This window comes from Chiroxiphia lanceolata, chromosome 2, assembly GCF_009829145.1.
Source record: "Chiroxiphia lanceolata isolate bChiLan1 chromosome 2, bChiLan1.pri, whole genome shotgun sequence".
In the NCBI taxonomy this organism is placed as follows: Eukaryota; Metazoa; Chordata; class Aves; order Passeriformes; family Pipridae; genus Chiroxiphia; species Chiroxiphia lanceolata.
In genome coordinates this window covers 104,634,673-104,661,160 of record NC_045638.1, presented here as the reverse complement: position 1 = coordinate 104,661,160, position 26,488 = coordinate 104,634,673, and the positions used below count along the sequence as shown (strand labels likewise).

General features: G+C 43.5%; 1 protein-coding gene across 1 annotated transcript in view; it reads right to left on the bottom strand.

Annotated features, from left to right (window-relative positions):
• Positions 1–7,580: 7,580 nt before the first annotated feature.
• The window catches only part of CYYR1 (cysteine and tyrosine rich 1), a 51,745-nt gene continuing 32,837 nt past the window's right edge, over positions 7,581–26,488 (bottom strand). Inside the window, exons 3-4 of the mRNA XM_032680571.1 lie at positions 12,272–12,429; positions 7,581–9,213 (exon numbers count right to left, since the gene is read on the bottom strand). Coding sequence (XP_032536462.1) covers positions 9,080–9,213; positions 12,272–12,429 — 292 coding nt within the window. The 3' untranslated portion in view covers positions 7,581–9,079. The remainder of the gene's footprint in view (positions 9,214–12,271; positions 12,430–26,488) is intronic.

The following is a 26,488-nucleotide window of genomic DNA, read 5'->3' as shown; positions in this document are numbered from 1 at the left end:
TATCCTGTACCAGGCAATAGAAGCTGACAACACCAGGAAGAAATAACACTTGACAGCCACTTGGGAAATATATAGGCAAGAGAAGACTGAAAATTGTTGAAGATCTTTATCTATGGCTTCTTACTTTCAAACATTGACCTCCAAGATATGAAGAACAGAAAGATTTATTTGCACTTGAAAATTTCCCTTACCTCCTGTTGTTCTGTTTCCTTTTCATAACCAGGATAAATGAAATATTTCTAAATTACAGATAGCATTACCATATTTTAAAGAAGCAGCACCAAAGTCACACTCGCTGCCCAGCATGAGAAATCCCCCTCAGCAGAAATCCTTGGCTGTCATTTTCCAGCCCTGGTACCCAGGGTAGACTGGAGATAATTACCTGAAGTGAGGAAGTCTTCAGGTGAAGCCCAGGGGAGATTTATAATTTTGTTTAGCCCTTAGAGCCACTGGAACTGGCCTTTTATAGCAATAGATCACTCATACAGGAAGGAGGATTTTTGTGGTTTTTTTTTCCAGAAGCTGGGAAGGCAAAGAAAATATTATCAACTCCTGGATAGGCACACAGATACAGACAGCTTAGGAAATGCAACTATACTGTCTCAAAAATTAACAGAATAGAGGCTGCAAAGCTGGCCATGTAATTTCCTAACAGCTCCCAATGCTGGATGCAGATGCTCAGAGCTGTGTCCATTCCCTTCAGGCTCCATCTGTGTTGTCACCAGGTTCTGCAGGAAAGCAAGGATAGGCAGAGCTAGTGGCAGAGCTCAGCCTGCACTCCCCTTTCTTACTCGTAGGGCATGGAATAAAAAAATGGCAGAGACTTATTGCCTTTTTCAATTGCAAAGGTTGAAAATACCACCTCATCAAATTGATATAGAATGAGTAAGTGTATTTCTGGATGTAGATTCCCACTTTGCTTAATTCAACTTCAACACTCCCACAAGTCTTATGTGAAGGTCATGGTGAACAGGGAAACCAGACACTTTGCTCTCCCTAGACCAGAATTATTATTCAGTTGCAGACAGAACTGATCACTGTTGTCTTATTTCATTAATGAAAACTCTTGTCAGGTATCTTGACTATCAAGATCAAAGGCAAGTCTATTACCCATGGATGGAGAAGGGTTTTAAAACTTCAGTGAATCTTGAGCTCCAACTAGTGGGATGCTCTGTTTTCCCTCACTTCACATACAGCCAAGATCTAAGCTCTTAATCAGACCCTTTTATTGTCCTTATTTATGTCAGAAGGATCACTATCCAAATTTACCACCGAGTAGACCAGGCTTCAAAAGGAACTTCTTTGCCTTCAGCAGCTACAGAAAGAAGACAGGTTGGGCTCCTGATCTTTTTTTAAATGAGTATGGCAGGTGTGGAAGGGATGGGAACATCAGGCTGCTACTCTTCTGGCTTTAAAGATAAGCATCAATAAATCTACATGTTTATGTTGTGACTTTTCCCAGACTTCTTGTACTGGTACAGTGGGGAGGGAGGATTCATGGCTGTGCAGAAGGAGACCATGCCAGCAGGGAAGGCTTGCTCAGCTGCCCTGGTTTGATCATATCACATAATGAGACCTAGGGAAAATTTGGTTTTACTTTAGCAGTCTCCCAGATACGTCAGGGACCCTTTCTACCTTGCTACAGTCTCTTGTAGATGATGAAGATGAATATACAAAATACCATAGCTGTGGTAGATGTCTTAAACAAAGGGTCACAGTTAGTTGGCAAGAAGTTATTATGGTTTATCTCCAAAGTCATTATGTGCACACACACACCTATCTGCTGATTTCCCAGTCCCCCACCCTCCACCTCAGAGGAAGAGCACCACCAAACAAAGAACAGCAATGCAGCACATATATATTTATTTTCATTCCTAAATCTCAAGAATTTACCTGATAAGGTGTCAGCTAAGGCTCAGTCGTGGAGACTGCACTATCACAGCACTTTTTGGATGAATGCCTGCAAGAACTCAGTCTTGTGTTTTAAACACAGAAATAATGATGATGATAATTGACAAGGACAGCCTGAGGTGATTCCATAAATTCTTGTTATTTGAGGTAGCAGGTACAGAAGCAACCTTGTCTCTTAGCTGTCAATAAGTGGCAGGTACCATGGCATCCCTTTATGTCTAGGAAAGTTCCCAACCTCCACAAGGCCCTTACCAAAACAAAGCAACTCACTGCTATGATGCTCAGCCTCAAACATGGGTCAGTCACAAGTATGCAGATTTACTGCACATGTATGTTTTGCATATCCTGCTGTACAATCTATATAATCTGTAGCCATCAGTTTATTGTTCAAATTTCAGGGTATAATGAAGGAGTTTGAGTCCCACTACATGTGTTTGCTGGATTCCCAGCACAGATTACCATTTTGTTTAAGCATAGCCCAGTAACCAGCAACTCACCACCTGCATAAGACCAAAGGGACATTAAATATCTAAAAATTAAGCCAGGAAGTGTATTATAACTCAACAAAAAGCACAAAACCAATTTTCTACTCGAGTGATTGTTTATAAAGGTCCAGATGCAAAGGAGGGAGTTATAGCTACCGAAATCACAAGGCATCCCCAGGAAATGTTTGGGCTTTGCAGTTACACAGGTGCCTGTAACATACCCTCCCCTTCTGTTAAAGATGCTCTACAGCAAAGGAAAACAGCAACATTCAAAAAATTGGAGACAGCAATGCTGTCAACTTGATAGGTGGCAAAGTACAGGGAAAAGGACATCCCTCAGACCTGAGCTAAACCAGACAGCAGACACGGGCTTGACTTCTTCTTTCTAAACTTACTGACCACATTTGGATTTCTGGAGAGAAAGCAGAGTTTCATCACAAGCAAAGTCTGGGCTAAGGGTGAACTCAGGGTAGCTGCTGAACAGCTGGCCTTCCTGCCCTGCAGAGAAGGTGATGCTTAACACCAGGTTATGGATGACTTGCAGAGCCAAGTGTCCCTGTGGTGGTGATGCAGGGGAGAAAGGGTCTGCTTGGAAGGTGTTTTCCCTGTGAGCAGTGCTCTTTGGAAAAGCTCTTTGGCAAGCAGCAACAAAATAAGGACACAGCCCTGAGGGATCTGAAGGGAGCATGTAAAATAAGGGCAATGAGATGAGCCACTGGTAAATATGTTGTAATATAACAAAGACGGGAGAAAACACCTTGGGGAAAGGTGGTACCAGTCCCCAGATTAGTTCCTGTAATGGATGACTTCCCACCAATACAACGTGGGATCTACTGAGAGAAATGTGGGGATTGCTTACTGGCCATGAAAAAATGGCTTTGCCCATGTTCCTGAAAATGAACGCATCAGTGGTGTGCTGCGAAGGTCATGAGCTAAGATGACCAGCTTGGCACTCATGCCAGAAAGAAGGACTGCCCTGAAGTCTCCCACCAGGCCTGCTTCCTGCAGGTGAGCACAGAGGTCAGGTGAAGTCACAGGCCGAGGGAAAACCAGCACCACACAGTTCCCACTCCAGCCTCCCTCCTGCAGGCTTCAGCTGTCTAAAATCAACTGCCTTTGCTGGCAGCAGGCCAGCTTGCCTCCATGGAGGAACCAGCTCCATATGCTCAGGTGACAAAAAAAAACCCCAAAAACACTTTCTTCAGAAACACCTAAGTCTTTGGCTTTCCTTTTGTTTCTGTTGGCTTTAGTCCACTCTTAGTCATCACTGTGGTAGCAATGGCATCCAAAGCCTGCCCTTTCCTACTCCCCACTATGGATGCAAATATTAATGGTGCACAGCATAACAAAAATAATTAACAGTTTCATTTTCAGAGCTGTGTAAATATTGACCATCTAATCTTCGCAGCAAACTGGAAAACTAGTTACTGTCTCCAGAACCCTAAATTACACGATCCTGGAGCTGGAGCTCCCTAGATCCTTCCCCTGGCTGTTCTTCTGACTCTGTGGCGGCTCTTCAACATACTCCCTGCTCACTGTTCTCTTCATAAAGTGACACTGAGCTGTCTTCTGAAGACCACCTTGCTTTTCTCCATCTCTCTTTCCCTTTTTGAAGTGAGGGACCATCACCTCTCCTTTCTTCAGTCCTCTGCTTTGTCCATTTTGGCTGTACACTAAAATCACAACAGAGTGGGAGGGGGGTTACAATGGGTGCACCACAAGTCAGGCTTGGACTGGGGCTCCTCAGACATTGCTACAATGAAAAATTGGGTGTACCCATTGGAAAGTAATTACAGGAGTCACCTGATACAGGGTTTTGGTCATTATCTTCTTGAGGTGTTTTCTCCAAATATTGATGTTTCAGGGAAACACAAGAAATATATTTAACTGCCCTTAATTCTTTTGTGCAATTTCTGCCCCAGGGTGTTAGACACTATTACTGTGTGCTGTTAAATATCTATTGGGTTTATTCCACAGTGACTAAAATAATTATTTTTCTAGTTACTAAAGCATTTGGAGAGCTTCCAGGATGAAAGTGAATATAGAAATGCTAAATATTTACTATTCTAATAGACAGCCATCAGTGCTTTATGAACTATCCCATTACATCCAAAAAAATATCATTGTGATTTCACAAATGAAATCTTGAGAACATTTGCTTTAAATTGAAAGACTCTATTCCTGCTATATCAAGAACACTGTTAATATCGATCCCGGTGCTCTACAGAGCAAACTAATCTTTTCATTGTGGCACTATTGAAAATCTGGTCTAGTACACTGGTAAAACTGCATCTTTCAAAGTTACCAACACTGAGAAAGCAAATCGCTACATTTTTCATTAATTAAAAATGGTTTATAATAACATTAATGATCTTTTCATCAGAGCATGTAATTTAGGTAATGGCAGCCTACCCCATTAACTTCCCCGGCTTTACCTTGGCCTTCTAACTCCTCCAACTGGTTATTACCTAATTTGTAAAGTCTCCCAAATGGGTCATTAGCTCTTAAAGAGATGTCTCCTGCTGTTTGGTATATACCCTAGAAACAGTAGGCTGTCAGAGAGTGAGCTGGTTTCAAAGTAGCTCTTTCTGGGGGAAAAAAAAAAGTTAAAGAAATGCCAGATTAAATCAAGTTTGTGAAATGAATCATGGCTTGAAATATCCCCAATACATGACTAAGACATCACACAGATTTTTTTTTTTTTTCCCCACAGAAGAGGACTGGCAGCAGAGCATATGCCAGCATATGTGCCCTTGTAAGCACCTGCAATTCCTGCTGCTTCCAATCCCTAACAGCAATTGTGCAACCAGGCAGCCATCTAATGTGCTAAACTAGGAAACCAGGGAGAAAGGTTCACAGGGCCAGGCCTTGTACTCCTCACACGGAGACCTTCCCTCTCAGCTTCCCTAGTGCAGACTAGAAATTGTGAACCAAAGGTAGAGCAGCCTGACACTGCAAGACCAGCAGGATTTGGTTCAAGTCCATGAACATCCAGGGCAACACTACACTGACCAACCAATTAGTGATAATGTCTGCTGCCAAGAGATAAAAACAAAAGATCCTTTGGCCTTTCTCGGCCATAGATTACATGTTCAGGTTTGTGGGGTTTTTTCTTTACAATATGATGTGAGGCACTGAGATGTAAAAAGTCCGTGTGACTAAGTAAAAACTCTTTGTACTAATGCACTGATCCACAAGCTATTCCTGTCAGACAGAATAAGGGACCACTGGCTGGCAATATCTGCGCTGCAGGAACTTTGAATGCAGAGGTGTTGAAGAAATTACGTTTCCACACAAAGACTCATAGCACCATAGAGTGGTTTGGGTTGGAAGGGATCTTAAAGCTCACCTCATTCCATTCCCCTGCCATGGGCAGGGACACCTCCCATTAGACCAGGCTGCTCTAAGCCCCATTCAAAGTGGCCTTGAACACTTCCAGGGATGGGGCAGCTACAGCTTCTCTGGGCAACCTGTTCCAGTGTTTCACCACCTTCACAGTGAGGAATTTCTTCCTAATATCTAATCTAATTCTCCCCTCTGAAAACATTCCCACTTGTCCCCTACACGCTTTTGTAAAAAGTCCCACTCCAGGTTTCTAGTAGCCCCCTTTAGGTACTAGAACACTTCAATTTTTTCAACTAAACTTAACTAATATAACTTCACTATTGGCAAGTGCTTCCATTTGTTTAGCAGTAACTTCTTTGTTCTGTTCCTTTGCTTTTGTAAATCTCTCAGACTCCCTCTTCCTCTCCGTTTCTCTCAGTTTTACTTATTTTCACTGCAATCATCACCTCTTTCTGAAATTAAGCTACTCTGTACTAGTTCTACCTGGTTTGCTGAAATGGCAACACCTATGTTTTATGCCCTTAGCAAGGACAAGACATGTGGTGTCCTGTGAAATTAAAATCAATGTCTGGTATGTCCCAGTATTATGTGGATCTGCAGAACATTAATTAACACACAAAAATCAACATTCCCACTGCTGTTTTCAAAGCAAACAAATAGCTCTCACTCAGTATGAAATTCTCAACTTCCCATTTCCATAATTTTCCCTGGAATAAGTCATGTAAACATTGTAGGTACTTTGGTCACTATGACCTTATGCAACATCATCAGAGGCAACAGATAATCCCAAGGCTGAGAAACAGGGGACTCTGTGATCAAAGACTTTCAGTAATTTTCCAGAAATTCCTTTTTATGTAAGAAATCTGTTTCATAACTTGTTCTGACAAATGTCACGGCTGGAGAAATTCTTTCTCTCAGGGAAGATTTATGATCCATAGGAAAGTCTTTCTCTGTATTCTTCAGAAGAATGGATTCAACAAATACAAACTGCTCATTGATTTGTGTGTCTCCATGTTCCGCACAAAGAAATAAAATACAGGAATGAGAAAATGACAATACTCATTATCTACAGGTAACTTTTTGGCACCAAAATATCATCCAGTGTGATCAACTAGAAAGTGCTGAGGTACTAGCATAAAATGATGCAGTAGGAACTGGGTTTTCTGCAGGGAAACCTATGTTTATTCTGTTCTTCATGCTGGTCACAATGTTGGCAGGCACATCAATAGCAGCAGACGGTTTTGAGTAGGGACTGCCAAAACACCGCACGCAAAAGGTTGCCCCCTTCATGGGAGGATTTCAACTGGGATCTCTTGAGAGGTCAGGGCAACAGCTGAAATGTCACAGAAGACAGCACAGAGCAGAAGTAATTGTAAGGATAAGCCACATCAGGACTTGTCACCTCTGAACAGCAAAACAGAAATGAGAATTTAAGTCTCGTTAACCAGCAGCAACCATAAACCTGGGATGCAGCTCAGTTTTCCTCTGACTGGGTCACAAATGCCTTGGTAGCTAATGGGCTGATGACCCAAGGCTCAGCTTGGCCAAGGGCCACAACACAGATCTTCTGAACTTGTACTGATGAGGACTGAGGCCATCTGTGCTTTTAAGTGGGGTTTCGAGGGGATAAGTTTAGTCAGCCTCCAAAGGACAAATACAACTGCAAAACCTGAGCAAGAACAGTCAGTAAGGTCTTGTTTTGAGAATGCCTTTGAATAACTTTTATGCTCAAAGTTAAATGCTGCTTGAGTTCTTCCCTGAATGAGGACTGAATGCCAAAAGTATCAACCTGGGGGGTAATGAGAGGTTGTCAGTTGACTCCACTGGGATACGGTACCATGTCTTGCAAGCTGCTTTTTTATTCATTACTACGTGGATACACCTGAAAATAAGATGAGGGCTACAATGGAAAACATTTAAATGCATTCTGATCTCCAGGAATCAGCAGTAACTTTCAGTCTCTCCCTCCGAGATGGACCTGATGTCACGGCTGTCCTGAACTCCAGGTGCCGTATTTTTGGCTGTAGCATTTTTAAACTGCCCAGACACTCAATTCAAACTAAGGTCATTCAGCACTTTTACACCGCTGAAGAGAACCACTGTGTTTGTAGTTTGCATATAAATCTGAGAAAAATAACAGTCTTACCACTGAAGGATGATGCTTTAGGCAATAGAATATTCTTTTCTGAAGTCAAACAGCTGCTGCTAAATTATAGTTAGCCTCCTAATGGAACATTTTAAATCATAAAGGTCTGGACTGTACATAGCAAAGAATAAGTAATTTTGAACAATATGCATGACAAATGCAAAAAGTATTACTTAGTGACCTAGATTTTTAAAATGCCCAAGACAACATTCAAAAGTAACATGATCCTCAGCCTCTATGCTCATCTCTTTGGTCAGGCTGAATATCCTTATTACCGGTAAACAGTATGACTTGGAAAAAAAAAAAGCCTTTATGCAATCCAACTGAAGACAAACCTGAGATGTTTCAATATTTGGTTTGCATTTCTTCTACCACTTGTGAGTTTTGCCAATTCAGTATTTTTATAATAAAATCCAAGTATCATTTGTTGATGAAAAAGGCATTGTAGCATATTTCCAATGTATAGAGTATTTAAGTCCAGGCAAAAGTAAATCATCTATAAATTAGTGTATTTCACATACAAAAATGCTCTTTATGTTAACACTTTCGTTTACAAACTAGTCTCAAACTGCTGGCAATTTAAACAACCTGCACTTGGCCAAAAATAATACCCATCATTTTTTAGTTACTGCATAACTCCAACAGCACTTCTCTTTGTAACATGCTCATCAGACCAATAAGCACAGTGATCATTGGCTATTATCAGCTGGAAGTGGAAAATGAAAACAGCTTCAGTATTCCTTGTTCTTCCTTATTCCCCTTGTTTCAAGGAAGGCATAGTGGTTACTTCAAGACAACAGTTGGAGTTTTCCCCCCAAAATAAACCCCAGCAGCTGGCTCTTGTGCTTTTGAAACAGTTTGCTGAACCATTTGCACCACTTGCATGTTCCCACACAGGAAAAGCCCCACTCCCACATGCTGCAGTTGAAGACTGATGCTGAGCACCACTCAGCAGACACCAACTTACAGGAACTGTTTCTTTGGTCATGCATTGTTTAATCACAAAACACGACGGTCCATAATGGACAAGATTTTTCTTCATCCTGAGCTATGGCAACCTTTCCAGGTTATTCCAATGCTGGGCCATACATGTTGATGCACACCCCACCCTACTTGTCCCTGAGCCGGTAACACTGTCCCAACAGTGCTGGCTGTTGCAATAGGCACTCAATATCCATGTCAAGACATATAATTATTTCCCTGTATATCCAGGGTACGGAGGGGGCGGGGGATACTGTATTGAAGTCTGTGGGGTTGGAGTATAAGGTGGAGGTAGGTCAGCTGGGTACTCCATTTCGAATTCATAACTGTATGGTGGTGGAGCCACTGCAATGGGAGAAAAAAAAGACATAGTTAAAAATCTGTTTTTCAGATGCAGGCCTCAAGTGTTTCCTTGTTGAAATCCAGATTTCCACACAACTGATACAAAATCTCCTGGCAATGCACTCAGTTGTTTTTCAGGCTGCCCTTATACAGTCACTTCACATCAATGCGAGTCTTTGCTTTTTGCCCTTCCCTTCTTAGCTGTGTGCCACCAACGCTATGCTGGTAACAGTGTCTGAATGTCTGTATAGCAGATGTCACCATGGGAGGAAGGCTGGGTGTATACCAGATCCACTCCCACCTCCTTCAGCAGCAACATGGAACTTATGTTGTCCAAAATGACAGGGCAGCCAGGGCTCTTGATTTCCACAGACCTCTCAAACACCCTCTGGATCCCCAGGAGATGTGTGACATTCCACACCACGGCAAGCACAGCAGCATGTCACCTCCCAGGGCAAACACTGGATATCCCACCATGGCTTGGGCTGAGGAAGAACAAAGCTTTGTCCTTGTTCATACCCATGGAGACATCTGAGGAGAGCCCAGCATTTGTAAACTGGGTCAGGCATTTAGGAGACAACAAAAATACTCACAAGCAGTTGAAAACATTTTCTCAACTACTTCTATTCACCTTAGAGAACACAGATCCATTCAGTGACAAAAGACAGTAAATGCTGCAGAATGACAGCATGGTAGGAACTGTAGGCTCCCATGTCAACATCCCATTAGAGTAGTCTCTAAAATTTTAAGGTCCAGAGTCTGCTCATGTGACCATGTCACTGTTAAGGTCCTGAGTCTGCTCATGTCTCCATTTCCGTCACCATGGATGCTTTCCTGTTCCCTCCTAGATGTCTCAGGCAGACTGGCAGTGAAATAGCACTTGCATAGAGAGAAAACAGAAACCCAGGATGTTTGTGATGGGGGGAAGAGACTCAAATCCCAATGTGCCATTGAAAGCACGCCCTGCTCTCCGAAAACTGGGCTGTTGCTGTGGCTGAGGCCATTCCTGTCCAAAACAGAGGGAGGGTTGGTCACAAGCCCTTCAGCCAAAGCCAGATCAGTCATTACTCCAAAAGTGTTCATGACAGTGGGGAACACAAAAATCATTTCAGAGCTTCCCCATTCTCTAAAATCTGCTGCTGCTGCTGAGAGGAAGAACTGCTCGAACTAATGTTTGCACCAGGAACTGGGAGCGTGTGGAGTCAAACTGCCTGGAGGTGGAGAGATAAGGGTGAGTCATTGCAGGAGCAGACTTGTGGAGGAAAAGGCTAGAACCTTGGAGTTTTCAGTTTGCTCTTGTTTTTACAGCTTGCAGCGACTATGAGTTTCTGAAGTAGCTCTTCAGCAATACATGGTTGAGAATATTGCTGTTTTCTGTCATTTCACATCTTTCTATGCAAAACAATGTTGCAATTACAAAGATGATTATAGAGGCTTTCAGTTCAACTGGAAAGTAAGAGCATGAGCGAGAAAACAGACACTAAGACTAGTAAGTGTGATAAAGAAATACATAATAAATATTGAATAGCTTGCCTATAAGTATACATAGTCCACCTGGGGTTTGCTGCAACCTTTGCAACAGGAGGGAATATAAAGGCAGGGAATCTCTAAGAGTGGGATGAGGGGACTTCATGCATGAAACACCTTTGCATTTTATTACTGTGAACTCTCAGAGTTATCCCAAGGCAATCGCTCCTGGATTTATAATTAACAATGTCACTAAATTGCATAAACATCATTATGCTGCTTCCAGGGTCTGCTTTGCTCTTCAACAATGCAGCCACTTTCATGTGCTAGGTGGGGAGTCCACACAAATGAGCCTTGCAGACCCCAGCTGGCTCAGTGCCACCTCTTTTGGTGCTCCTGTTCCCCAGCCCCAGACTGGTGTGAGTTGACAAGTGTGGTGCAGTAGGTGGTTGTGCAACAAAGCTGGCTCAGATACAGCCTGATGTACCAGCTTGCACTCATTACGGACACAACTGCACTGCACCAGACCCATGAGGGGTCCCTGCTGTCCTCTGGGGTGCCCCAGAGCCTGTGACAGCTTATCAGCTCAGTGCCAGACCTGGTGTAGGCTCTGTGCCTCCCCTGCTGCTGCCTGTGCCTAAAATACCATTACATCAAAACAGTGTGAACCCACAGAGAAGACTGAACTGAGAACTCCAATACTCAGCCAACTTTGACCAAGGCACAACAGGCACCTCTGCACCATGTCCCTGCCCGTGGCAGGGGGGTAGAACCAGAAGATCTCTGAAGTCCATTCCAACCCAAGCCATTCTAAGATCTATGACCACTCTCCAAATTCCTATCAGTTCAGTTTAGGCATGGTGCCAGGTGGATACAGAGAGCTACTTGGATCCAGCCCTGCATCCCAGCCAGCAGTCCCTCCTGGGACACACAGCACAAAACACCCTGCAGAGACGCCCGCGTGACTTTGTAGAAGTCATGGGGGATCCTGCAGCACCCAGCACGGCTCATGAGCTCTAGCCAAGTACCAGCCAGGTCAGGTTGCATTAGACCCCACATCACCACTTTAAGCCTTTGCACTCTGACCCACAGTCCTTATTGTCCAGGTTTTCCCCTCTCAGTGGTGTGCCGGGCCCCCATTATATTGGACAATGAAAAGGAGCTGGCTACACGTGAACAAGAACAAATACAAGAACCAGATCACAAAAGAAGAACAACTGATCTGCTGCCAGAGAGCCTCTGGCTCAGGGAGGTCTGTCCTGCTCAGTGCAGCACTGCCCTGAGCGAGGACTCAACACGCTCCTGCAGGCACCGCAAGGCACACAGCTGTGTGTGTGTGGCACCTGGCCAGACCTCATTAGCCCACTGAGCAGCTGAATAAATCAGCCCGGGCAGAGTGATGCACTGACAGACACTGTGCACACGGAGCTGTCCTGTGTTTCTCAGCAGGGAGCTGTGCTGTCCCCCTCTGGACAGAGAGGAGCCTCCTGCTGTAGTCACATCCCTTGCTCACCGTGGAGCTGTAAGCACCCAAAGGCAACACTCCTGCCATGACCACAGGCACTCTTGCAGGGCTGTCACACTGCCCCCTTACCTGGGTACGTGCTGATGGTGTTGATGTGCGTGGTCCGGATGACCCCTACTCGGGTCCCACGGTTGCTCTTCATGCACATGCAGATACAGATGGCAATCCCAGCTATCACTCCCATTATAAACACTATGCCAAAAACAATTCCAGCTATTGCTGTGCCTCTGCAAGAGGAATGGAAACATGCAGTCAGTCTCAGCCAAATAATGTTTACAAAACAAAATTTTTTTCTCAGGAACAGCTCATATTTAAGAAAATAAATGAATACTGACAACTGAAAATGCTGCAAATTTTGATCCATCGGGGCATGTGAATAGCAAAAGTGAATGATCTCAGAGACCAAAATGAGAAACACTTCCAAAGTTGCCTTTGCAATTGTGCCAGATCACTCTGGTTATTTACCATATATTAAATCCTCCCATTCCAGGGCCATTTGAATTTAACTACTTTTAAATACTATCAAGAATAATTCCTTCCCTCAAAGGCATTGGTATGATATTCTTTTGAAAAGAAAGCACAAGTTATACCCAGTAATATATTCCAGAAGCATCCATATGCATGCTGTGCTTCCACAGGAATACTGTCATTGTTTCATCTTAGGTCAAAAAGTCCTTCTGTTGTGCTTCTAAGCCCACAGATTAAGGAGAGCCTCCTCTTCTCCAGGATGAGTGGCACGAAGCAAAGCGAATGCCCACTCTTTCACACATCTGCCACTGCAGCCAGCACAAGTATTTGAGGCTTATATGATTTCTTTTAAAATGGTCCAGAGGAAATTTAGCTCAGCCCCTGCAGTAATGAATCAGACTTTCCTTGAAATTATAATATAGAGAAAGGAAAGAAAGCCTTAGTGCACTGACACATTGGAGAAAAACCTCACCAAGAGGCACTGAAGAGCTCCCAGGAATACTCAGGGCAAAATCAGCCTTTCTGATGAACCCTACTTCACTCAGGTTTGTTGTCAGCCACAGGCAGTGAAACATATGTTACATGAAAGATGGTATTTACAGCCCACCCTTTTATGAAAAAAACCCAGTGACTTGCCAGAAATATTCCTACTCTGTGCATCTCTTCATCTCCCAGCAAAGTCTTCCAATAGCAACCTTGCTGACAACCTTTTCACTGGATATTTAATCAATCCAAACTGTTAGTTTGTGAATGTGAATAAGCCCCAGTAGGAATTATTGCAATCTATAGAATAAAACAAGCTCTGCAATACTAAAAACATTAAAGGGAGTCTAAACCATAGCTTAGCTCCCCCATGCAGGCATGGAAACACATAGCAGGCCCAATTTTCAAAAGGGTGATAGCCCGTTGGCTTCCAAACACTCAGCAAGAGTCAGGATGGACTCAATAGCTGAAAAACAAGACCTTTTCTGTAGGAGCCTAAATATGAATTTAAGAGCTTGTTTTTAGGCCCCAAATATTCAGGAACTTGGCCAAGATTTGCAGTACAATCACTGAATTGTACAGCATAAAAGTAAACACAGACCACTTGCTGTCTTACTGAAATACACTTCCAGGGAGCTAAATTGTTCTCTGCTGTTATGCAGCAATGAATGAAGAGTGTGCAGGGAGAGCAAACCTGTTAATATTTTGCAGAATATATAAAGACCTATTTCACAAAAGCTTAATCATGACAGCAAACACCTGGCCATAAAACCAGCAGCTCAAAACACTGATGTGCTAAAGTGCTTTGGTATTAACCACCATGAGTAACTGAGGAACACATCTACAGTAGCTTGCATCTAACAAAAAGGAAGTATGATGCTCTTGGAAGACGTGATCAAGAGACTTCCAGTTTTCCCATCCTGCTCTCTCTGGGAACATTATCACTACCTTGAGAGAAACTGGTATATGAGACAACAGTTTGATTCAGGAGACACTTTAACACAATACTCTCTCCATTCCAGAAGGTTTTCTAATAATACCACAATTAAAAAATCACAGCATCTCTATTATAAACAGCAGTGATTAGCTACTGCTCTTGCTCCATCCCCTTAGTGGATGAATTACGTGAGCTCTGCATCCCAGAGTTGCAGGGATCTCGCTTACACTGAAATAATCCCTCTCCCAGGTGGATTCCCAGCAGCAGAACGAGCCCTGCTGACCACTGGCCTCCTGTCCTGAATTGCACTTCTGCTTTGTTTATGGTCCACTGCTGCCCATGCATCCTGGGCATGCTCCTGCATCCCTGGGACACTCTGCCTGGCTGATCTTCTCAAATCCCAGAAAACACAACAGTTTCTTGCACTTCCAACCAGCTGCACCCTGAGGAAAACTCAACCTCCATCATAAAAACTCACAGAAGTGGGTAACACGTAGCACATGTTACCTTCCCAGTGCTAGATTAAGATTCCTGGATTAACAAAGCCCATTTTAAACACAGTTTTAAAACTGTTTGTCTCAGCTGTCTCCAAAAGCAAAGGTATCCTGTTTGCTCCAGAAGTGGTCAGCCAGATGCCACGTGACATCTGCCCTGAGAGATGTGCTGCACTCTTCATGGGCAAGACAGTTGTAGAAAGTCCCTCTGCATCTGCCTGCATCTGAAGGCCTCTCAGTCTAAACAGAACTATACTGAAAAGCAAAAGCCACTTCTGCCAGCCTAGGTCAGGCAAGTAAAACAAGGAATTCTAAGGTATTCTTTTGCTGGTCCCCACCATAGCTCCTGCTGGTATAGCCATGAACCCGAAACAAAAATGGTCATCAAAGAAAATATTCACCAGCTGAGCTTTGCTGACAAAACTGGCAAGTGCAAGTCCTGCTCACAGTTCTGAAATCAGGACAAAAAGCGGTTTAAATAGGCAGACCCACTTCTGCCTGTGGATTCAGGTTTTCACACTGCAGTGGTAAATTTAGACCACCTATGAATGGTTACGCAAAGAGAGCCTGAGAGACAGAGCAAAAGATATAGGTCACTTTTAAAATCCAGTTACAGCCTGACTGAGTACCAGGACAGAGGTGCTCACGGGTCCCGGTGGGCTTCACATCAGACCCAGTGGCACGCACATGAAACTGTTCCAGGAATCAAGTGTTTGACTTGAAAAGGACCTGTTTGAGAGGACTTAGGGAGATGTACTCTCACACATGCATATAACAGAACACATATATAACACTATGCCAGTCTCTGACAATGAGTCAAAATGTAAACCCACCCTGATTCAGAAACCTGCAGCCCCTCACAATGGCCTCCAGTGAAATGAGGAGCAGTCTGACTCCACACATCAGGCTGCACCTTCTCAGCACCAAATCCTGGCAGGACAATGGTCAACCTTCATTTCTGCTCCTTGGGTTCTGCCCTAACTTCACATGTGGTATGGCATGGCGCTTAAAAAAAGGGAGAAAATATTCTCTCCTGGCCTTCTCCGAAGAGTTGCCTCCTCAGCAACTTTCTGGCACAGACAGGTTTGGTTTCATTTTTAACTCACTGGATTTCTTCTCTGCAAATCTGTCCAGCCTAATCCTAAACTCATGCAAATTTTAGCATCCACAGCCTCACACGGCAAAGAGTTCCCCAACTTAACTGTAACAGAATCATAGCATGGTTAGGGTTGGAAGGGACCTTAAAGATCATCTCATTCCAAACCCCCTGCTGTGGGCAGGGACACCTTACAGCAGACCAGGTTGCTCCAAGCCTTGTCCAACCTGGCCTTGAACACCCTCAGGTATGGGGCATCCACAGCTTCTGTGGGCATCCTGTGCCAGTGCTCCACCACCCCCTCAGTTAAGAACTTCTTCCTAGTATCTAATATAAACATGCCCTCTGTCAGCCTAAAACCACTGTGTGCCTGACAAACTGTCCCCTCTGGACTATTCTGAACTGAATGCCCAATAGTTTCACGTGAGGCTCCCAGCCTCCAGCTCGTCACCCACCAGCAAACCCTTCCTTCTGCATAGTCCATGGTTTTACAGACCTTTAGCATCCCCCCCCAGCAGCAAACTCTTCCATGTCCTCCAGGAGCCCAGTATCTCTTGGTTGTTCTGCCTACAGAGGGACCTCTTCATGCCTTGATCACCCCAGCCACCCCTCCTTGCGCTTTTTCTCAACCTCTTCTGTTGTTTTCTGAGAGCTGCAGAGCTGCACAGTAACATTTGTGGTATTCTTCACTGTTTCCTTCCTAAATAATCCACAATATTAGATTTATTTTTTTTCTTGGCTATCAAACAGTGGGAAACTAAGGTTTTATGGCACTATTTACCACAGTACCAAGTCTCATTTCTGGGAGGTAATGTCTGTCCAGAGCCCACCAAGTCATGTGGGAGTTTGGGTTGTTTCCCCCTGGATGCATTATGTAGTATTTACAGGCCCTGGATTTTCTGATACAGTGCCTAGACTTGTGTCCTCTACTGGAGGACGCAGGCTCAAAGTAGCACAGGTGAGCTTGAGCCACCAGTTTTGCCAAAGCCCAGCTCACTCTATAATACTGTATCAATTTAGAAACTATCATTGCAGAGGGGGCAGTGCTCTGCATTTATATTGGCATAAAGGTCTTTTCATCCTGTAATTGCTCACGTTAGCAATTTTACAGCAATTTGATCGAGCATGGCAAGTTGTGAGAAGCATGTGAGGATCAGTATTCCCACTCTGCCTTCGCTATATTCATTACCATATTACTGCAACGAAGGCACGCCATTCTCAGTCTTCTCTTTGCTCAGCTGATCTCTTCCATCTCATCATCTTTCCTAATTTCCAGTACTTTATTAGTTCTCCAATTAATTTATTGCCAACTCTGTATCTATGATTTGCTGGCACTGCATCTCTAGAATAATATTAATAACAATGCATGCAGTGCACTTTGGAATACTACTGCTAATATTAATAAATGCCCTTTATTTTCTTTCCCCTTTCAGGCATTCAAAAAGAAGCTGATAAGGGATTTTTTTAAACTTATTCTCTGAGATAAAATAAAACACAAAAAAATCGATGATCTTTGATATTCTGATCCAGCCATTCATGTTTGGGAAAAAGTACTCCTTGGACTCTTAATCAGACCTGATGTGATTTTGGAGAGAGGCAGTGTTGGGCTATTTATTTGATTTGGTTGGCAAACCCCGGGTTACTTGGACCGACAGCAGAACTGCAGCAGGGTCACGTGCCATTTCCTCCTGCCTCCACCAGAGCAGGCAGGCCTGTTCTGGAGGGTTTGCCCCTCCCCACAGTTGTCCCTTTATTTTCATAAGGACAAAACCACCCAGTGAGTGATCCTGTAAGAGACTGGCTTTGCTATCCAGGGTATTTTGGCTTTACAGTTCGGGTACCTTGAGAACCTCACAGCAAAAGCTGATGGAGGAGTGGCTGAGTCAGCCAGCTACCCCAGGGCTGAGCTGGCAGCCTTCTTACCACAGTTTTACAGCCCTGGAACACAGACACCAGGGCAGAGTGGACTGAAAAGCCATCCAAATTGGAAATCAGTTAAGCAGTCAAGAGAGCTGCTGCCTCCTGTTTTAAATCAAGTGAATAGTTTACAGAGTGGCAACTCAAATGGACCAGGCTTGCCTTTGAGGTTCTATTTTGCAAGGCATACTTAGACAAAATTCCAACTAGTACTTTTTTAAAACACACTTTTTACCGCAGGGAGGAAGGTGATGACTGTCTGCTTCTGTAAACAAATCCTGTCTACCTATGTTAAAACTGGGTACAGACTGTACTGGGACAGTATTTCCCTTCTTTCACTCCTTATTTTCCTGTATTTAAGGTGTGTTGTAAATGTCTAATTCCTTCCAAATAGATTCCTCTGTGCCATTCCCTCTCTACCTTGTTATATTTGCAGGACTATTAACTCAAGCACCAAAATACCTTGAGTAGCAGCTGTACAATGAAAAGGTAGTGGGTAAACCTCCCTTCTCCCAGCTCCATGTGGACAGGTCACTGCTCTGAGACTGCTCCCTGTTGTTAAGCTACATAATCTTGCACAGGGTTAAAGGATATGCTGCCTTTCAGTACTGCCAGGGCCTGAGCAACAGGGTACCTTCTACAGCTTGTTAAAAGGCTGCTGAGCCACTGAAGCGTAACTGTGGCACACTTGCAAAACCAGAGAGAAATATCATATTAACACTGAACCCAAAGGATATGTAATTACAGCTTGTTCTGGTTTGGGCTATCGTCAGACAGACTTTTCAGACAATTTGCCTTTTGAAAAATATGTACACATTTTATGCTTGCTTCCCCTATGCCAAACCATACGCTGCTCTCCCCAACACACTGCCAGAGGTGCTGCTTGGCCAGCACTGCTGCAAAAGTGCTTCAAATAAGCAATCCTGGAAAGGCCATGGTAGCTGCCACAGTAAAGGGAGCATACAGAAAAGTGAGCTCTTGCTCTAGCTGCTCCCCCTGCCTGAGATCCTCCTGCACCCCTAGATAAAGGGGTTAGAGGGAGGGATGCCATCACTTCCACCCTGTTTATGACTCAGTACAGGCCTGGCCCAGAAACAGTTTTACGGACAGAGGGAATGATGCATGGAACAGAGCTGGGGGGAGCACACTGAAATATAGCAAGCACAATACTTAATATACAGCAGTCTTAATTGATCACAGCTAAGCAAATGCATTTTGATCAGTCCCAGCTTGTCCAGCATTTTCATCAGACCAACATGTGCACACATGCAGATGCTGGCTTTGAAACCCTGAGTCTATCTGTCTGGCAGTTCCAAAATTTCAGAACGTTGCCAGAATCTGAAAAAACCCAACCCAACAATGCTGATTTTAATTAAAACAAGAGAATAAAAAAAAAAAAAGGTCAGAAATACATAAGCAATGCAGGGGAAGTTCTTTTTTTGACCTTTTATGTGAAAGAATTCGGATTAAGGTATTGCAAGGTTTCCAGTTACCACTTTTCACCCTCATGCTCTCCTGCTGTTTCTCTGTCCTTGTTTTGCAGCAGCTCCTCTCGCCCCACCTTTCCCTCTCAGACATCCTGTTCCCTGCAGTCATGACCTTCCCTCGCTCTGTAATGTGCTTCACATGCTTCCCTGGAAAGGAAACAGAAGCCATAATGCAATTTCCACTTTCCAAAACGTTCCTTGCTGTGCTCAGAAATTCAAGGCCCAACCTGATGTTTACTTAAATAGAAAAACATGGCACAACTGTACCTAATACAGCCTTTACTTTAATGTAGGGATATTTATTTTTTTATGCCAGCAGTCTTGCAGTGTTGCCTGAGCCTACCACATAAAATACTTTCTGTATCAACAGCAATGGGAGAGGCTGAAATTACTGCCCAACTTCCATCCCTCCGAGCATCAAAGCATGAGAGGGGTCAGGATGAGATGGTGGGCTTCCAAGGCAACCACAAAGTTAATAAGCCCTGGTTATAGCTTTTGGCAACGGGGTTACTGAGTCTAGACACTTAAAAGAATCCAGAAACATTATATTTCTAGTAATTCTTAACATGCTCTTTCTGACAGTGATTTTATTTATACTAGCTTCTGCAAATGCTTGCACATTCCATGAGCTCAGTGCAGGTGAATCCTGCAGCTCCCCTTAAGGGAAGCTCTTGCTGTAGGAGCCTGACTTACTATTGTGACTTCCGGACATCTTTACTTGTCAGATCCAGAAATCTCTGAGCTACCGACGGTTAATCCAGCCCAGTTTTACCCAGGCATATATCTAGACTGTATTTTTACCCAGCCTGAAGCCAAGCCTGTCAAGTCATGGTTGCCAGAAAGCGTGATGGTTCAGCACCTTTTGGCACATCTGCTGCCTGCTTTGTGCCTTTGTAACAAATCCCAAGGACAGCCTCATTTGATGTGATTTTGATGTGCCAGATTTTTGGTCAGTGAAACAAGTGTGCAGACACTTAAAAGGGAAAGGGTCAAAAGACGGGGCTCTTAACTCTTGCTTTGTGAGGCAGAAGAGCACCAAGGCAGGATGGAGGTAATGCACAGATTAACTGATTTTAAAAAAGGAGGAACTGCAATGGTTGTATGAAAAAGAGCAGTTTCTCAAGATTTCAAAGGCAATGTGCTAAAGAGAGAATAATATCTCGACATGGAAACCAATGGAGAGCTCTGCCATGCTCCAGGACATCTTCTGTGCCCTCCCTTAGTTTTATTGCTGTGCCAACAAGCAGGAGATATGTCTTCATTTTTTCTCACAGCTCTACCTGTTCCAGTCAACTTCACTTGCAAAAGTTTTGCATGGTGAAGGCTGGTCCTTACTGTCTTTAATTTTCTCCATGTAACGGTTTCCTTGACAGCCTTTTGTGTGCCATCCAGCCACTACCACCAGCACTGCAGCATTAACTTGTGTTCTGGCACAGCAGAGACCAGGACTGGGTGGCTCAGGGGGGCAAGGCTGGAAAAAAATTCCCCTGCCTGTTCCAGGTGGCAGCACTAACTCATACCAAACTCAACTGACCATGTATCTCTGGCTAAAATGCAGCAACTGAGTGAATCCAGGCAAAAACATATTATTTCCCCTGCCAATTAAATCCTTTCCATAACAGGGTTCTCTTTGCGAAGCAAAATACCACTGAATACAACTCTAAGATGCAGCTCTTATAGGCTGTGTCCCTGGACTTTCTAGGATTCCTTCAGGGGCTACCAAAGAAGGCCATGGTTCAAGCATTCAGTCTCAAAATACTCTTAATGGAGGCAAAACCTCAAACCTGGCATTCATTCTGCGCTTCATATAAAATTTCATGTTGCTGGCCAAAGACCTCCTTCCCTATTATGGGAAAGTTGAGCCCAGCAGAAGCATTGTTTTCCTTCTTGGTAGTCACCTCTGAAGACAAAAGTAGCCTAGAAGCCAATCTAGTAGCTTATGTAAATTGCTAAAACACGTTTTTAATATTGAAAGATTCTGCCTAAATGCCATGTAGCCCCTAAATAAACACATGGTGAGTCATTGCAAAGAAGTGCACCATCAGCTCCCAACAGAGACAGCCAAGCCAAATGTGAGAGGAATGAAGACCACAGAGCACAGAGGGACAAGCCACCAAGAAAGTGCCACAGCCTAGATATTACAAAACTGACTACAGCTCTTTCTTGTGCAAACTGAAATAGAAGAGCATCATAGAGACTCTCATCCCTGAAATGCTCCCTGGTCATTCAGCCCATTTTTCAGGAGCCCACCATTTTCCCTCAAGGGCGATCACAGATCTTCCCCTGGCATCTTAGAATATATCCTCATAATCTATTCAAAACCTGAATGGTACCTCAGATCATCCAGAGCAGCTTCTTTTCAGGAACACACTGTTTCTTCCTAAATTGCCTCTCTCTGAAATAAATATTGTCCTGGGAGAGATCAGGACACACCTGAATGCAGCAGTGCCAGGAGCGCAAACCACAGTTACCCACAACATCACTGGAAAGGCATCAAAAGCTCTTTAGCTCTCTCTGCACCCTCTGGAAAGACCAGCAATGCTCCTGTGCTCCTTTTAATGGAATGTTGTGTGGACGTCAGCGTGGTGAGTGAGGGAGTACTGGGACCCACTTCCTGAAGCAGAGTCAGGGCTGGTGCCAGTTCCTGGTGACAACATCTGCAAACAGAAACCAGCTCTGACGGTGAAGAGCCAAACCTCTTCCACACATGACACGTGTCAGGCTTTGCAGAAACTGGAATTCACGGTCCTTTCCTAACTAATAGCATTGCTTCAGCTCTTCTCTTTCACTGACATTAATGAGCTATAAATCACGCCTGAAGCAAAAGCTTATTAACTTTTCTCTTTTTTTTTTTAAATTATTGGAGATTGAGGGAGGATGAAGGACAGAATTTTGCCATATGATGCAACAAAGAAGAGGAAGATTGTAACAAAAAAATCCTTTTCCACAACAACAAAGTGAAAATAACATAGAATAAGACAAAGCAATAAAATATCTGAAAACAAACAGCTGCCCACAAACAACACTACTTTATGGAACAGAAAAAAATGCCTTTTGACATTTTCAGAAATCTGATTCTCAGAACATAAACTGTGCCTCCAAAATGCATCTATGATTTATTAAATTTCAACTCAAATTAGAAGATTTTACTGCTTTTAGAATTCTATGCGTTAGACAAATGGCAAAGATGGGGGGGGGTTGACATTGAATAATCTGGAGTGGTTCTTGAATGATCTGGGAGAAAAAGCCTGGATTAAGAGATTAAAAACCCAGTATAATAAATTATTTGATTCCATTTTAAAAAAGGAAATCATAAAATGTGTGCCTTGCCTGAGTAACAGTGCAATAGCATTTTTAAGTGCAGTGCTAGCTAGTATCGTATATTTTGAGACTAAATAAATCTATCTGAGCTTTGAATTATCCAGCAAAGGGATTTTTCCCTTATATCTTCCAATAAAAATAATAAGACACTGTGAGTTTAATTTTAGAAATTCTGATGCAAAGTGAAAGAAAAAAAATGTTTTTCATCTTCTCTTTCCATCTCCTTTTTCTAATGTACTTTAATATTCAAATCTTACCCCGTGAAAGCAATAAAAGAGCCTCTTCGGCATTCTTTTCTTTCTGTCAGATTTATAGCACCAATTCCATCTTTCTTTCTCATTCTCTCTTCCCAGGTGCTGTGTCACAGCTTATGTGGGCCACAAAGACCCACTGAGGCTAAGCCAGCAGACATTCTAGCTCTAAATCACCATTTGCAAAAACCTACAATGAACTTCAAAGTATTTACATAAGTCTTTGCAGGATTCAAACCTTATCATGTAGCATAAGCAAATTATGGTTTTAGTGGCTTGGAATACCCTCATTAAGCATGCATGAAGTGCCATTTACAAATGTAAAAGGAGTTAAGTGCTTGGGTATATGAATCATTTTATGTTTCTGGTGGAAAGGACTATGAGTCAGAAAACTAAAAAAACATGAAAATTCAGCCGTAGTCACAAAAACACGCCGTGGCTCTTACAAGTTCCATAAAACGATGAAAGCTGCTTTATCTGAAGGCAGCTATGCTGAGGATGCAGAAGTCACCGCACGATAAAAACGTGCGCACACGCTACATTAAGTACCGTTGAGCTAGGTTTGAACTCTCCCACCTCAGGAGATGACTGGGGGCTGGAGAAGAGCCAGTTACTGATGAATCAGCAATAACTTCCCTTGCAAGTGTGTGAAATCCTTGCTCATCTGCCTGCACAGCCCAGAGAGAGGACAGAGAAACCCCATCGAGCAGCGAGGGAATGCGGACGAAGGACCCAGTCCCTTCCTCCCCTTGCCCAGGAAACGGGACACTGCTTACTCCGGTAGAGCTGTGCAGAAGAGACGCCCTTTGCCCTGGTCCCTTCCTCACAGTTGTGGTGTTATTTTTCCTTGCTTTTTATGCTAATGAGATGTAGCAAATAAAGTGCCCTGACTTCTTTAGGCACAGAGCCTAATGCCTTTTCCCCTCTCACGCAGGGAAGGTGAGAACTGCCTTCCCTGAGGGCCTTGCTTGGAAACCTCGAAACAAACTCAACCATATGCTTAGGTTTAAATATCGCACTCCCAATGAAGCCAACAGACTTCATGTGCTTTGCTGAATAAAAGCCTAAATCCACTGCCTGTCAGACGATTAAAATGTTATCCTTCCATTCCAGTTTTGCCTCAGGTAACAGCTTTGACGCTCACTTGACTATTGGAAACGAAATGCTCTGCTCCCTCCTCTCGGAAGCCCGAGGAAGCCTGGCAGAAGGCTCTCCCATGCTGTGATTATCACATTTGACAGTAGTTAAACACAAGTGGGAACACCAAAGTGCAGCCAACCTTCAGGTGTCCTTCGCCATCCCGTGCGCTCTGGTAAATCCATGCCCTTTAACAGGGCTCCAGCATCCGCTGTGGCTCCGTGAAGCAACAACAGCATCCACAAGCCAGGAGGGCTCGTATCCACGCAAATATCTCTGGCAGCAAAACCAGAGATGTAGTGACAATCTGAAGTACTTTGACAGAACAATCTGTAAACACAACACTTTGTGAAGCTTCCCTTGAGGCTTTAAGTAGTGCTGTCATGTCATGACCTGCTACTAATCTAAACTTGACACCATTTTGCAACAGTGTGAAGGAAGAGACTGAGTGCTGTTATATGGCTTGTGAAATATTCAAAACTTCAAACGCATCCACAACCTCTAAACCACATATTAATACAGTTTTCATTAAGATATATGCTCATGGGGTCCATTTTTTCCCCCCAAGGATCACAGTCCATTACAGTCATTTCAGACATGTGCAACTGTTGGAAAGAGAAGACAGGTCAGTAAACAGCGTGGTCAAGCAGCACAAAAAAATATTTCCTTAGGAAAACAGACTGAATTCTGTTCCTTGGCATAAGAAAAGCATGTACCCCACTGCCTAAAGGAGAATTACTCTTTTAAATTAAGAAATGTACTTTAGTGTGCACAGTTAACTAATACACTGAATGGGAATACTGTGATACATACAAGGATGTATACTCCGCCATACAGTAGCTCCTCAAAACAACCCCAGTCTGGAAACCATCACTTAAGAAGGGATGAAAAAATTATTTCACAATTTTATACCAAAATGGCTCATTTAGAGTCAATTTAGAGGCATATTACTAGAATTAATGCACTTGTAGAGGAGGCTTGCAAGAGAAAAAATTCTCAGTGATCAGAAGAATAAGGCTGTGGAACAGCTTTCCAGTAGATGCAGCAGGCGTGAGCTACTGGAAAAGTGTGAACGTTGAGCTTAGCACATTTATGGGCTGCCTGTGAAAGCAGGAGCCTGGTTGCAGTGACCTGGGAGTGCAATGCAAGCAAAAGTTCTGAATTCAGAGCTAAGCTGCAGTAGGTATGAAAAAAAAAAAACGCTCAAAAAAAAAAATACATCAAAAGGACTCACGTCTCTCTGAGTCAGCGCTAAGTCACCAAAGCTCTCGGAAAGCTCTGGGCTCAGAGATGGAGAGAGGGATCTAATTAGCAGCCTCCATTCCAAACTTCTCTAAAAACTTTTTTTTTTTCTGAAGCAGCTGCATGCATCAGCTGTTCCCATACAAAACACAGGAACACTCTTGCCTTAAGCTAATATTTACTCCAGCAGAGACATTTTCGTGCCATCAGGACAAACAGATGTGAGATAGTACCCTTGGACAGGTCTCATGGCATAGGAGTGGTGTTCTTGGTCACCTTCCTGATGGTATCAGAAGCATGTCACAGACCAACCAGCCTGAACTGCTCAATTAAACTAATTGGACTGTACAGTAAATTTTCTGAGGTACGAAGTAGAATTACGCTTTCCAACTCTGGGGAAGACAATTGGTAAATGAAAGAACAGAGTGATGTGAAGCAAAAAGGCAGATGGCACAATAAGGTAAAGAAAGTAAAAAATGGGAATCTGAGAGCAACTACATTGAAGAACCAAAGCGGCTAATAAAAGAAAGAATTAATTGGTCCTCCCTGAGCTGCTGAGGATCCCTCTTTGCGCCTTTTAAACTTCAAAGGCTACTTGCACTCAAAGGCTGAGCTGAATGCGAAGGTCCTGACTCAACAAAACACTTCACCACTTAGAGTCAAACATATGTTTAAATGCTTTGTGGCACAGGGACTCCAGAGCTTAAGGGGAACGAGGAAAGTAGGAATAGAAAAATAAGTGGTAGAGACTTGGCAGAGGCAGCAGAATGTACTGCATCTGGTACATGACATGAGCTGAAATGGAAAGAGCTGGGACAGAGTTAAGAATTAACAAGGTTTTAAGAACCAACAGTCTAGACGACATAATGGCTGAGAAGGTCTAACCCCGACATGAAGCTAATGAGGCACACTGATTTCTCTAGAGCAGATCAGAATTTCATGAGCAGTGGTGCTCCCCCTTCAGTTTGTGCCTCGCTTTTCAGGCAATGGCCTTGCTGCTTCTCAATCTTTATGTGAACAGTGAACATTTCAACCAGACTGAAAGTTTGGCACAGGCATGCTTTAGGAACAGGACAGCAATGGGGCGGCGATGGGAATGTTTCAATTCCAAACACCTGACACAAGAGCATCTAGAAGTATGAGAAACACACCAGAAACCCATGGCTGTATCACCTGGCACACACATACTCCCATCACAGAATGAGATCCCGTCACAGGATGGCCACATGATGAAGACACATCCAGACACAGACTGCAAAAAGACCGATGGAGAATGAGAACAGCAGTTCAGAGAGCTGTATTAATTTGCAAATTAGATGCTCTCATACATGAGGACTTTCAATCACTGCACCACCAGAAGCAATGCACCACCAGGAACAAGAAAAAAAAATTAAGACTTCAAAATCAGGAGGAGAGCAAAACATTATGGTGTATAATGAAGAAACTAGAGAAA